Below are 12,980 nucleotides of genomic sequence, written 5' to 3'. Positions count from 1 at the left end.
TTGAATCCTACTCAGAATACCACAGACAAGGTTTAGACTTTCCGGATTCTTTTGAATGCCGCCATCAATTCTAACTTATACCACGAAGATTCTGATTAAGAAATCCAAGAGATAAACATTCAAGCCTTGTTTGCTTGTAGAACGGAACTGGTTGTCAGGCACGCGTTCATAAGTGAGAATTATGATGAGCGTCACATAATCATCACATTCATCATGTTTTTGGGTGCAAATGAATATCTTAGAACAAGAATGAGCTGAATTGAATAGAAGAACAATAGTAATTACATTAACACTCGAGGTACAGCAGAGCTCCACACCTTAATCTATGGTGTGTAGAAACTCTACCGTTGAAAATACATAAGAACAAGGTCTAGGTATGGCCGAATGGCCAGCCTCCCAAAGAGGGTTCAATCATAAAAACATGATCAAAAGATTTAAAATACAATAGTAAAAGGTCCTATTTGTAGAGAACTAGTAGCTTAGGGTTTACAAAGATGTGTAAATGACATAAAAATCCACTTCCGGGCCCACTTGGTGTGTGCTTGGGCTGAGCATTGAAGCTTTCATGTGTAGAGACTTTTCTTTGAGTTAAACGCCAGCTTTTGTGCCAGTTCCGGCGTTTTACGCCAAAATTCTTGAGATGACTTGGAACGCCTGTTTGGGCCATCAAATCTCGGGCAAAGTATAGACTATTATACATTGCTGGAAATCCCAGGATGTCTACTTTCCAACGCAGTTGAGAGTGCGCCAATTGGGCTTTTGTAACTCCAGAAAATCCACTTCGAATGCAGAGAGGTCAGAATCCAACAGCATCTGCAATCCTTTTCAGCCTCTGAATCAGATTTTTGCTCAGGTCCCTCAATTTCAGCCAGAAAATATTTGAAATCACAGAAAAACACACAAACTCATAGTAAAGTCCAGAAAAGTGAATTTTAACTAAAAACTAATAAAAATATAATAAAAACTAACTAAAACATACTAAAAATAATGCCAAAAAACGTATAAATTATCCGCTCATCAGTGGACTCAGGACTACTATATGGGATAGGATGTGTTGTAGGGGATTGTGTGAGTGCAAGAGAGAGAAGTTTGTTACGTAGTTAGTTAAGTAGGGGAGTGTCAAATAGGAGGATAATGTAATAGAAGAATCATGCATATTACAGAATTGTGATAGAGAGGAGTGTTCTCTCACTCGAATAGGGGCTTTTTATACTCATACAATACTTTCACATTTTCTGCACAAATAATACTACACACTATACATTCTTTATTCATAATATACTCTTTCTGCATAATTATTGTTGTGCTGCTATGAGTTGGCTATATTCTGTAGGTGTGCTAACATTTTATCATTCTATTAAGTAACAAAAAACATGAAATAGAGCATGCCTATAAGTACAAAATTTTAAAAAAGGAACTAACGCAAAGAATTGATCAAAAGCATTTAATAACTAGCTTTATCAATTAATAGGTTTAATTACTCTGTCAGTCCCTATAGTTTTACTAAATTTTCAATTAGGTCCCAATACTTTTTTTTCTTTTCGATTAAGTCCCAATAGTTTCACTAAATTTCAACGTTTTGGTCACGGTAAGGACTTAATTACAAAATCTAATATAAATGGCATAGGGACCCAATTAAAAAAAATATAGGGACGTAACTGAAAATTCAATAAAACTATTGGGACACACAGAATAATTAAATCCAATCACTACTAGAAAATTACTTGTTATAGAAAAATATTTCCGACAGATTTTATCCCACGAAAATACAGACAGATTTTGCGAGAGAATTTTTGTCGGAAACAAAGAAAAATGAATTAGCATGAATTACAGGCAGAAAAGAAAATCTGTCAATAATTCTGTCGAAAAAATGTTTTTTTTTGTGGAAAATAATTACCGACAAAAAATTTGTCTGTATTTAAATGAAAAAACTGTATTTTTATTAAATTATTATAGATAGAAAATTTATCTGTAATTTAAAATATTCCGTCGAAAACTATTGACTTAAACCTAACTTAACCCCAATGTCTTGAGCTTCATTCACACTCCACACAAATAAAATACAAGCTTCCTCCTCTCTCCATCACACGAGCTACTTCTTCTCTCTGTCGCACGAGCTTCTTTCGTTGTTGCTGCTGTTTGCGTCGCACAATTTCTCTCTGTCATCCCTTGCGTCGCACGAGCTCCCTCCGCCGCTGCACTTATCGTGTTTGCTCCCTTCATCACCATCGTCGCAGAGCTCTCTCCGCCGCTCTCGTCGCGTCTGCTACCTTCATTGTTGTCGTCACAGAGATCTCTCGACCACCGTTCTTGTCGCGTTTGCTCCCTTAGTAAATTTTAGGTATATTCTGATTTTGTGATTTTGTTGTTTAAGGTCCAATTTTTCTGTGTCAATTTTAGGTTTATCAATTTTTTTTGCAGTTTCTATCTTCTTATTACTGTTGATGCTGATTGAACTTGTTGTAGTTGTAGTGATGAAAGAGGTTCATCTTCATATGTTGGTATCTCGAAATAAATAGTAATTTTGCCTTTTCCATTCTCTTTTTTCTATTTAAATGTTTCTAATTTCCAACTTAGGGATTTGATCACCTATTCTGAGGCATTGAAATTGTATTTCTTTGAGGCTTTGACTATACAAGATTGACAATGATACTGACTTTTCTACCTTAAGTGGATTTGTATTCAAATAGGTTTACTTTTAAGAATATTTGATTGTTTTTTCCTTTTTTAAAGAAAGAATTTATCTTTTGGATGAGAAATTAAAGATTGAGGAGAACACTGTCATTAACTCATTATATATTTGAGATGTCCAAGCATTTTCACTTTATCTTTCTATGCATTTAGGATGAAGTTGTCTCGTTTCTACCGTATGTTGAGGCCATAAGGTTTGCATTTCATGAGGAGAACATGGTTCGCACTGCAGTACGAACTGTAACCCTTAATGAACCTAGTAATATTTATTTTTGTTTTGTTTTGATGTATTGTTAATATGATGCCTGATTGGCATTACATATTCTTGCAGGAAGCTTTAGTTGGTGAGGCTTTAGGTGAAAAGCAACTTTTCTCCCAAAAATAGCTTAGCTAGGGACGGAATTGGTAGTGAGCTTGAGTATTATCATGAAAAGATCAAGGTTTGCACTTCCCTCTGTACATCCTTTACTGCTTTATTTTTACTTCTTGCTGCCAATATTTAGAAGCTTCATGGCTTGATAATTGGTTTCCTTGTAATTACCATATTTTACAGGAACATTATGGAGTATCGTCTCAACCTACTGATGTGGGAACAAATCCTCTTGTACACAGATTTTAGGTAAATCTTTCTCTCTAGTATGTTCTTGTTATGATATAATTTTTATTTTGTTTATTATTCTTGCAATAGTTTATGTAGACCGTTTTAAAGTTCATATGGATTACTGTTAGGCACATTATTCAAATCCAAATAAAATTTTAATTCCTATGTTTATGTATGGTGTATTTTTCAGGTGATTGATGCATTAGTTAGCATCTTCTGTCGTTATATTATATCTGTAGAGACACTGTGGGATGGTAGTTGACTTCTACGCCAGTAACAACAACCCACTTTTACTTTTTAAGTTGAACTGATATTTATGCTTGCCATATTAAAGTACCACTGGTCACTTTTTAGTTTCTAGACTACTTTCTGAAACATTAATTCAGTAGAGCTTTAAAGGAAGCTGAGTAGTTTGAGAAAGATACCAATACAAAATTATTTAGTAGTCTAACATGCATTACAAACGTTATGATGGAATTATTTTTGTTTTTAATCTATAGTAATGGGATTCTCTATCATGCAATTGTACCAACGATTTATTTATGTATTTATTTATTTAGTAGTCAAACATGCCTTAAATTTATTAATATTCTGAGTTTTTACAAGCAAAAATAATTATTTATTTATTTATTTTGGTATACACTAATTTCTTACACTTAAATATATGATTTCACGAATCTCTTATGCCATGATTTAGGGCATTAATATATAATATAATAGCTAGTGCATATAAGATTACTTAATATACACATTAAGAGCAAACTTTGAGTTCATAGGCAAACTTAGGGTTGATTTTTGGTGCTTCCACGATAGGGATATAGCTCCTGATGGACAAACTTTGAAGGTGATTACTCAATCTTTTAAATTTGTCATAGTTTGTACTTGATTAATTAATAATGCTCTGCTTCTGATTATTGCACCTGTTGAGTTTGTCATAGGAAGCTAATGAAAATTTGGATGAAGTGGTGGCTCTTGCTGAAGACCTTTAAACTAAGGTAATTTGACATGAAGGATCCTTTTTCTTCTAGCTTATGTCATACATATATATTTGTTCTAAATAATGCATTAAGTATGTATTCATCTCATAATTTTTATTTTTTATTTTATTTAATAATGTAGAGCAACAAGAAAGTTTTATGGGAACGACTCAATTATTCATGTATTCTAGCTATATGCATGGTGGTGCTACTAGGTATATATCTAATATATATGGTCTTTAATTTATTCCAATTATATATGCTGAGTTAATGGCTAACAAATTGAGTTGCTTTCATAGTTCTAAATTACAGGTGTATGCATGTGCTGCTGTTCAAGTGAAAAAAGCCATGGAGATACATTTGTGTGTATGAACTGAATGTAGAGTAGTAAAAGAAAGATCCATTTGGCTGATTTAATTTGCAGGTGACATATTATTTGGGGGGAGAAAATTATATTTTCTGGGGTGGTCAAAAAGGTTACCAGTCTCTTTTGAACACAGATATGAAACTAGAGCTTAATCATGTAGTAAGTGAAACATTCTACACTAAGCAATCCAAATAGTTCTACTAATAACTTGTAATGAATGATGTTTGTATTATCTTCTTTTAATACAGGCTACATTTCTTCAAGCTGCTGTTAGACACAAAAAAGATTGGATTTAATGGTAATATTCTTTACTGTCACAAACTATGAAATAGTTTACCACACTACAACTACTCTAACTAACTAAGCTAGTTTAAACCAACATTCATTGTATACTAATTTAATAGTGCATAGATACATTTAAATATGAGCGTCGTCAAAATCGTATGAATATTATGAGAGGATGAATGTTAAGTAAGCTTACTATATGTCCATGGAGTATCTGCAGGTTTATATTGAATTTTTATTGGAGGCAGATTCATTTTTCAATGCAAAGACGTTTAACCAAAATACCTCTGAAAATGGTACCCACTAGCATGGCCAAAGAATTTGCTGGCATAAATGAATGATGGAAATGATATGACATTCAAGAATGGCTCGCCTTATTTTAATCACTCTGTCCGTGCATTTATGTAAAAATTTTAATAAAATTTTGATAATTAATTTGGCATTATTGTCTTTGTTCTTGACACATTGTAAAAATCAAACATCATGTTTGGTTCTATTTATAATATCAAATATTGGTTATTTTGAAATACTATGAATGTTTGAGTACAAGTTAAATGAAAATTTGTATTCATTAAACTTATATTTATTTTGCAATAGAAAAATGTAAAAAAATTTTGTATTACCATACTAATCTTATGCTAGTTACTGACAGAAAATTTGTCAAAAAATTAGACGGTTTAAACGAAATGGAAGTAACAATTATTGAAAAAAATTTGTCGATACCAGAAAAAATCTTTGTCAAAAAATATGACGTCTTAGCACGAAAGGAGGGGAACGATTACCGAAGAAAATTCTGTCGATAAAGGGGAAAAATCTATTAATAAATTACCGACATAAATAATTTCTTACGAGATTTTTACAGAAGAACAAAATCTATCGATAATTTTGTCGATAACCAAAAATCAGTCTATAATAAAGATTAAATTTATCTATAATAAGTAATTTTTTAATTGTAAGTTAATATCATCAATATTTGGAACTTCAATGTTGGTAAAACTAGGAAAATAAGTGCTGAAGTTCATTACCCTATGTCCCTAACTTTAAGCCCCCAAAGTCCAAACTTCTCTTTGAAGATAAAGTTTTCTAATCATAACAAATGGACAAGCCATAGCAAATTAGTGTTGAAACACACCAAGAAAAACAAAGTAAAAAAGATAACGAAGAAATATGAGTTAAAATAAGAGAAGGTAGTTTAGTGTGCAATACCTCAATTACGAATTACCATGAAAATTCAAAACGGTAGCAACCGCGGCAATGATGTTATTATATTACATTCTCAACTGGAGGTAAGGGGAAAAGCGCGGTGGAAAGATCTCGTCGATAAGACGATCCATCAAACTTAATCAGATCTATTTGCTGGAGAAGAATGTGAGGAGATCAGATTTGCGGAAGTGGATGAATATTAGGGATGAAAATAAGTCAAGTGGTCTGTCAAAAATCTATAGTCCGATTTGTTAGGAGTCTGTAATCCAATTTGTAAGGAGTTTGTAGCTTAGTCTGTATTTAGTCTTTTATAAAATAAGTACACATTCAGACTCTCTTAAAAATTTTAATATATTAATAGGCCAGATTCAGAATTTCAGATTCATTAATTAATTTTATTGATCTATCAAATTTGTCTGAACCTTTNTTTAAATATTTTTATTTTTATAAAAAGAAATTATAAAGTCTTTTAATAGATTTTAAGCTAGACAATGTTAAATATCAAACCAAATTTAGTATTTTAAAAAAAGGTTTATAACAAACTGTAAACTAAATTCAGACTAATTAATTACGTGATAAGTCTAATATGTTAGGAATAAAAAGTGATCTATTCTCATCCCTAATGAACATAGATTATGAAGAAAATGTATAGTCTTAACATTTGTACTATAAACGAGATAAAATATGATAAATTTGGAACAATTATAAAAGGAGTTGCAACTATTTGTATTTTTCAAAAATATTTCATCATTTCTTCTTCTCTTCCCTTTTTCTTCACTGATTTTAGGAAAAATGTCTAGTGGTAATGTTGGAAATAAGTAGTATGACCACAATTCAATCAATCACGTGTCAAATAATTTGTTATTATTATATTAAAATATTAATATAATAACGTCAATGATTAAATTTAGAGATTTATCATTGTGATAGTGATCATAATATTGAGAGATAAATCTTTTATAATTTAATCTAAATTATTCTTGGTTATTGATTATTAAAAAGGACTAAATTATATATAGATGGTGCATATAGAGATATGGTTATTGAACTGACTCATTTTGAGAATTTCTAATGGTATAATTACCGCATATTTGTCAATAGGATATTCTCAAGATGAATATAGTAATAGAGTTTCCTTTGCCCTGCGACTGTCATAGTAATTAACACTGTATTTATTATAGTTTGATTTCGAACACCTAATACCCTAGGGTGCTAGTTAAATGGATATTGAGTATGATTTAAATACTTGTACAATTAATAAGGAATCCGTCAACTCTCGGTAAAGAGTTTGAACTCTATAATTATAATGACCGAGATGAATAAAGCAGTGGCCAAGGGAATTGAATGAATGAAAAAATGAGTTTCTTAAGTCATTCACAGTTCATTATAATAATGTAACAAGTTAGAGTTTAACAATTAAACCATACTCTAAGCGTTAACTAAGAGCTGGAAAGATAGAATGAATTATATTTTGTTCTTCTGAGGTTCTTAGTAAAAATATATTAACTTAAACTATCGGGTCGTTGAGGAGTGTTACTAGACGCCAACCTTGATTAGTAAATTTAGTATGACTAATTTTACTACCTGCTTAATATTAAACCTATGGGGTCACACACTAACGAATGTTCTAATCTTTGTTATAGAATTATTTAATTATATTTTGATTTGATCAAATAAATAATTATATTAATTCAAATGAAATATTATTATATTCTTTGCTAGCACCAAGAATATAATAATAGTATGATAATTAAGAATATTAAATGAGATTTGAGAATAATTAGTTATTCTATTTCTAAATTTGGATGAGATCCTAACTGATTCTGTCTCAAATTGAGTTATGATATGATTCATAAATTTGAAGGATTCAAATTTAGAATTTCAAGATATGATTTAAATTTGAATTGAGAATCAAATTTAAAATCAGTAACAAATCTCATACTATATATTTGTATGCCAAGAGTAGAGGAAAGGTGAGAGAATAACAAGGATTTTTATTCCTTTACCTCTACACACATAAATGTATGTGAGCCTAATTCTTGGAAAAGAATTTTATGGTATGCAAAAAGTTGCAAAGAGGTTCTCAATTTAGATCAGATATTCATTGGTCAAAGAATTGACAGCAAAGGTTGGTCTCGGTGTGGATACGCATAGTGCCTTCGTACCATCAAAGAAGAAAGTAATTTTTACTAGCGTACACACATGTATTTAGATTTGATCTATATATTGTTTATTACTCAAATAAAATTTAAGTACAAAATAGATCTTTATGATTACTTTATTTTCTTTCGCTACGTGTTATGAACACATGGTAATCCTTCAGGTAGTGGATATGTTATTGTAAGTTTGTATTTCAATTGTAATATGAGAAAGAGTGACAATGAAGTTATATTTGAGTGTGAAAATCCTATTTTGTTGCGTATTCAGATAGTAAATTCTTTTTCTAAGATAAAAAGTCTAATGTTGACGAACTTCTATGCTAACAAGACAAAAAAGGTTGAAAAAATTGGGTATAGGTTGATAGCACTTATGGAAAAATGGAGTTTTTTTTTGTTTTGCCTATTTGGCTCGATAGCGATGAGCATGTGCGTTTCATGTTTGATATCCACGGAAGAATCATGACGAAACAAATGATGGAGCTTTTTATGAAGATTGGTGATGTTAGTGGTGGTAGTTTTGGCCACTCGAATTTTGTGCAGGACGACCCACCTCTTGCATCACCACCGTTGCACTGTGCAAGTCTAGTGATATACATGAACGTGTCCGATGAGGAGTATGTTGCCAATAGCAATGATGATGGTTCTTCTGAGGATGATGAGAATGAGGAGTTTGTACTAGAGACTCCGGTCGGGTATTTCAGTTTGGTATCTTCTACCTGCCCTACAACCAATTTTAGAATTATCAGCTGTACCCAGTCACTATCATAGTAACTCGTTTACATTGTAAATAAGATAAGCCCTGTTTTACAATACGTATACAAATGTAATACGTACAACAACAAACATGTTTATCTTATTTACAGTATAAACGAGATAAATTAAACGATGCAAATTGATAAATATGCTATAAATTAATAATCCATAAATAAAATATTTAATTTATTTATTTAAAAAAATTCTATAAAAAACTAGGTTGGTAACTAAGTTTTTTTTATACATAAATAACATATATATTAAAAATTTAAATAATAANAAATTATTTTTTTTCCGTCACTTTCAATCAATTTTTTATAATAAGCGTGCGGGAGAAATAAATTATTAATTAATTTTAGAGTTTATCCATCTTGTACTTAACAATATTTATTAATTTGATAAATTAAAAATATTTTCATTAAAAATATAGAAAATTTAAATTTTTAATATATTTATTTTATTTTTATTAAATAAAAATATTTAAAATTTTTTGTTAATAATAAATTTATTATATACCTTTAAGACACATGTTAGCTAAATCTTTAATTCTATTATAAAATAATTAAATTATTAAAAATACACACTCAGACAAATGTATCATTATTTTCGAAAGAAGTGATGCCGTTGTTTAGGGGTGTTTATGGTCCAGTCCGGCCTGAAGATTCGGCCCTGTCCTGAATTTTTTTGGCTAATTTGGTGTGATTTCACCGGATTTATGGTCGGGTAAGGATCTCAAAAATAGACCTGATTTTTATTTTGGGTCGGGTCCAAGCCATAACTCGGATCACCCAAACTCGACTCGGTGGTACAGTCATCATACACAATTAATATTTTGTGTTATCAGTGATGGACGATAGCTATTCTTATATGAAATTTAAGTATTGTAAATCTTAATATTTTGTGTTATTAGTCATTATTAGACTATAAATTAATGTTTTATATTTAAAATGCATAAGACTTTAGACTAATACATAATATTGTGTTATTTGTATTGATTTAAATATTTAATATTGATTGTGGTTATGATTTAATTTTAGGAAATAATTAGTTCTTGTTATATTTTTTTAAGTAAATTTTACTACTGTCAAATAATGGTTAAAGTCTTAGATATTTGGATATTTTCACATGCTAACTAATAAGAAAATAATATTAACGGCTCGGTTTTTACCCGATTTTTACCGATATAATCATAGTTCAAAAATGTGTAGGTTTAATCGAATTTAAGGTCAGATTCGGATCTAACAAATAGATCCGATATATATTTTGAGATAAATTTAAATCATATCAAACCCAATTTTACCCGACTCATGAATACCCTGCGGTTGTTAGAAGTTACTACACAAAAGGCTACGTTTTCTAGCCTTAATAATCACCGATAAAGTGTGGGTCTCCAAAAATTGGGTGGGGCCGTGGGGGCCTTAATAGAATTTGTTCGCACTTTGCACATACGATGACAGTCACCAACTATACCAAAACCCCAAGAAAAAGCTAACTAAGCAAGTAAGCAACTAAAATTCATTCACCATTTGTTCGTTGCAGAATTCGTTGAAGACGATGAAGCCTGGTGCGTCCTCTCTTGTGACTTTGCTTTCTCTTCTCCTTGCGCTTTCTGGGCTCTGCGTCTTGGGATCTCGCATGGTGGAAGAGCACCACGACAACATCATTCGGATGAAGCTCGGAGGGCTTCGTGACTTCCACTACGACGCCGTTTCGAACCACGCTGAAATCGAAAGCCTCGCTCGTTTCGCAATTCAAGAACACAACAACAAAGAGGTATTTCACCTGTCTAATTGATTTCCTTCATGTGTGTTAAAGGTTGAACTTTATTGACCTGTTGATTTGATTCCTTTCTTCATTTTCCCAATATTCGTGCTTAATTTCTAGGGATTTTGTGGATGTTCATCTTTTGGTCACTGGTCGTCTAGATAAGTGGTGTCTTTCACTTAACCACTTAACCCTGCTATTTGATCTTGGGAGTTTTCAATTGGTTTGCTTAAACCACAGTTACCTGAATTACCAATTTCGCATACTAATTCGCAATTCATCTGCATACCACAATACCATAATTATATTTTTCACATAAATATTTTAAACATGGCGCACTGCGTACCCATCCCCTAGCAGACCGTATTGTGTTCCATAGAACTATACCTTAGACAATTAACTACTTGTGTACTTGCTTCCCAAATCGGACAAATCTTAGTTGAATAGTTGTTTTTACTTTTTACTCAATTTTATTAGAGAGAAAGGAACAATGGAAATCATTACCGCTTGTTTGGGTTTATGTTTATCAGATTTTTGTAAAGAAAAAAAGTTGGTTGAAAACAGGGAACAAAATTAGAAAATAGGTTTCTTGATTCCAACCAAATCAACCTATAAAGGAATTTTCTTAACTTGGCCATTCTAACCATGTTTCGCTCTTCCCATGCAAATTATTTAATCAAAGTTCGAATCTTTAGCTATATTGAGTTATTTCTGTTTCATGCAGAATGGCCTTCTTGAGTTTGCAAAGGTATTGAAGGCAAAAGAGCAGGTAGTAGCGGGTAAGATATATTTTCTTACACTTGAAGCAATTGATGGAGGAAAGAAGAAGTTATATGAAGCCAAAATTTGGGTGAAGCCATGGATGAACTTCAAGCAGTTGCAGGAATTCAGGCAAATTCATGCTATCACTCCCTTTAAGAGTTCAGACCTTGGCGTTCAGCAAGGTAAAGATTCCTTAAATCTATTCATGAATTCCCATAAAGAATGTTTCATTTATCATCTGTTCCTCCGGTTTTATTGATGACACAAAAATTAGCTGTTAGCAGTTTCGTTGTTTGAATGATTTAAATATTCAAGAGCTGGAGAGTATGTTTTCTTCTAATTGTTGAAAAGATATGGATAATGACATTGACCTTACCATGGCTGTGAATTTATCCTTTCTACATTGGATATACATTGGATAAATGAACCCAGAAAAGCTTATATGCATGGAGGTGCATAATAGTAGTGTGTAACTAACCTTTAAACCACATTATATCATTTTTAAGTCATTATCTGCATAAATGTTTAACCTTATTTTGGCACTCGTGTGATTATTACTTGACTCAATAATAGTAAACATTGGATTTGGCACCTAGCTGGCAAGAGAAAAATAAGCGGGTTGTGTTGTCATTATTTAAAAAGTAACTTATTTAATTCATCTGGACCATTTATTTGTAGTTTTAGGTGTTGTTTGTGATAGATTGGTGCTACTAGAGTTTAAGGAAAAAATTATCGCAATTATAAGAACTAAGATGCTGTATGGAATGGAATTTTGGGCAATAAATTCCAAGACAATAGTTTAAATGTTGTAGAAACAATCAATATCACTTAAGGGATAGTTTTTATATCCTTACAATCTCAGAGAAACGTGAAAACATTCCGAGAAGGCGAGAACCATCCCCCGAAAAAGAGTATGTTTTTTGACCATAGAATTTTTGTCTAGTCCTGCCGCTGCTTGTACAGTTGGGATCATAGTTGTTACATTAAAACTTGGATCTCTTCCTACTTTATTTATTAACATTTTTTTTTTCTCTCCTATTTAAATATCAATGTTATTTCTAAGAAAATGATACTACTCTTAAATCAGAAGGACACAATCTGGGATGGCATGAAGTGCCAACTCTTGATCCTGAGATCATAGACGCTGCCAGTTATGCTGTAAAGTCCATTGCGCTAAGATCCAACTCTTTGTCTCCATATGAACTTCTGGAGATTGTTCTGGCCAGGGCCAAGGTGAGGAGTCCTATTAGCAAAATACTCATCACATGCTTCCATATGATCTACTTTTTCCTCATTTCTTGCTTTGGATTTCTTTCTTTTGCATTTCTAGTCTTCTTTTATCTCTTTCTTCAATTGGCATGCTTCTTTTGGCTAAAATTTCAGGTAGTTGAAGATTATGTGAAATTAAACTTGCTTCT

At 31.7% G+C, this 12,980-nt stretch overlaps 1 protein-coding gene and 1 long non-coding RNA gene across 3 annotated transcripts in view; both read left to right on the top strand.

Annotated features, from left to right (window-relative positions):
* Nucleotides 1-2,383: 2,383 nt before the first annotated feature.
* On the top strand, nucleotides 2,384-5,280 carry LOC110272695 (uncharacterized). 2 transcript variants are annotated; one of them, XR_008010745.1, is made up of 9 exons: nucleotides 2,384-2,922; nucleotides 3,023-3,131; nucleotides 3,245-3,310; nucleotides 3,483-4,136; nucleotides 4,231-4,287; nucleotides 4,412-4,484; nucleotides 4,569-4,795; nucleotides 4,885-4,934; nucleotides 5,142-5,280. It is a non-coding gene; the product is annotated as an uncharacterized LOC110272695 (long non-coding RNA). The 2 variants fall into 2 exon arrangements; XR_008010744.1 differs by having other exon boundaries at nucleotides 3,483-4,287.
* Nucleotides 5,281-10,466: 5,186 nt separating this feature from the next.
* LOC107494129 (cysteine proteinase inhibitor 7) overlaps nucleotides 10,467-12,980 on the top strand; it is a gene marked incomplete in the record, with an annotated part of 2,759 nt that continues 245 nt past the window's right edge. Inside the window, 4 exon segments of the mRNA XM_016115159.3 lie at nucleotides 10,467-10,809; nucleotides 11,525-11,744; nucleotides 12,650-12,795; nucleotides 12,946-12,980. Coding sequence (XP_015970645.1) covers nucleotides 10,591-10,809; nucleotides 11,525-11,744; nucleotides 12,650-12,795; nucleotides 12,946-12,980 — 620 coding nt within the window.

This window comes from Arachis duranensis, chromosome 6, assembly GCF_000817695.3.
Source record: "Arachis duranensis cultivar V14167 chromosome 6, aradu.V14167.gnm2.J7QH, whole genome shotgun sequence".
Classification (NCBI taxonomy): Eukaryota; Viridiplantae; Streptophyta; class Magnoliopsida; order Fabales; family Fabaceae; genus Arachis; species Arachis duranensis.
Note: the sequence above shows the minus strand (reverse complement) of the source record. Positions and strands in the feature narration are given on the sequence as shown.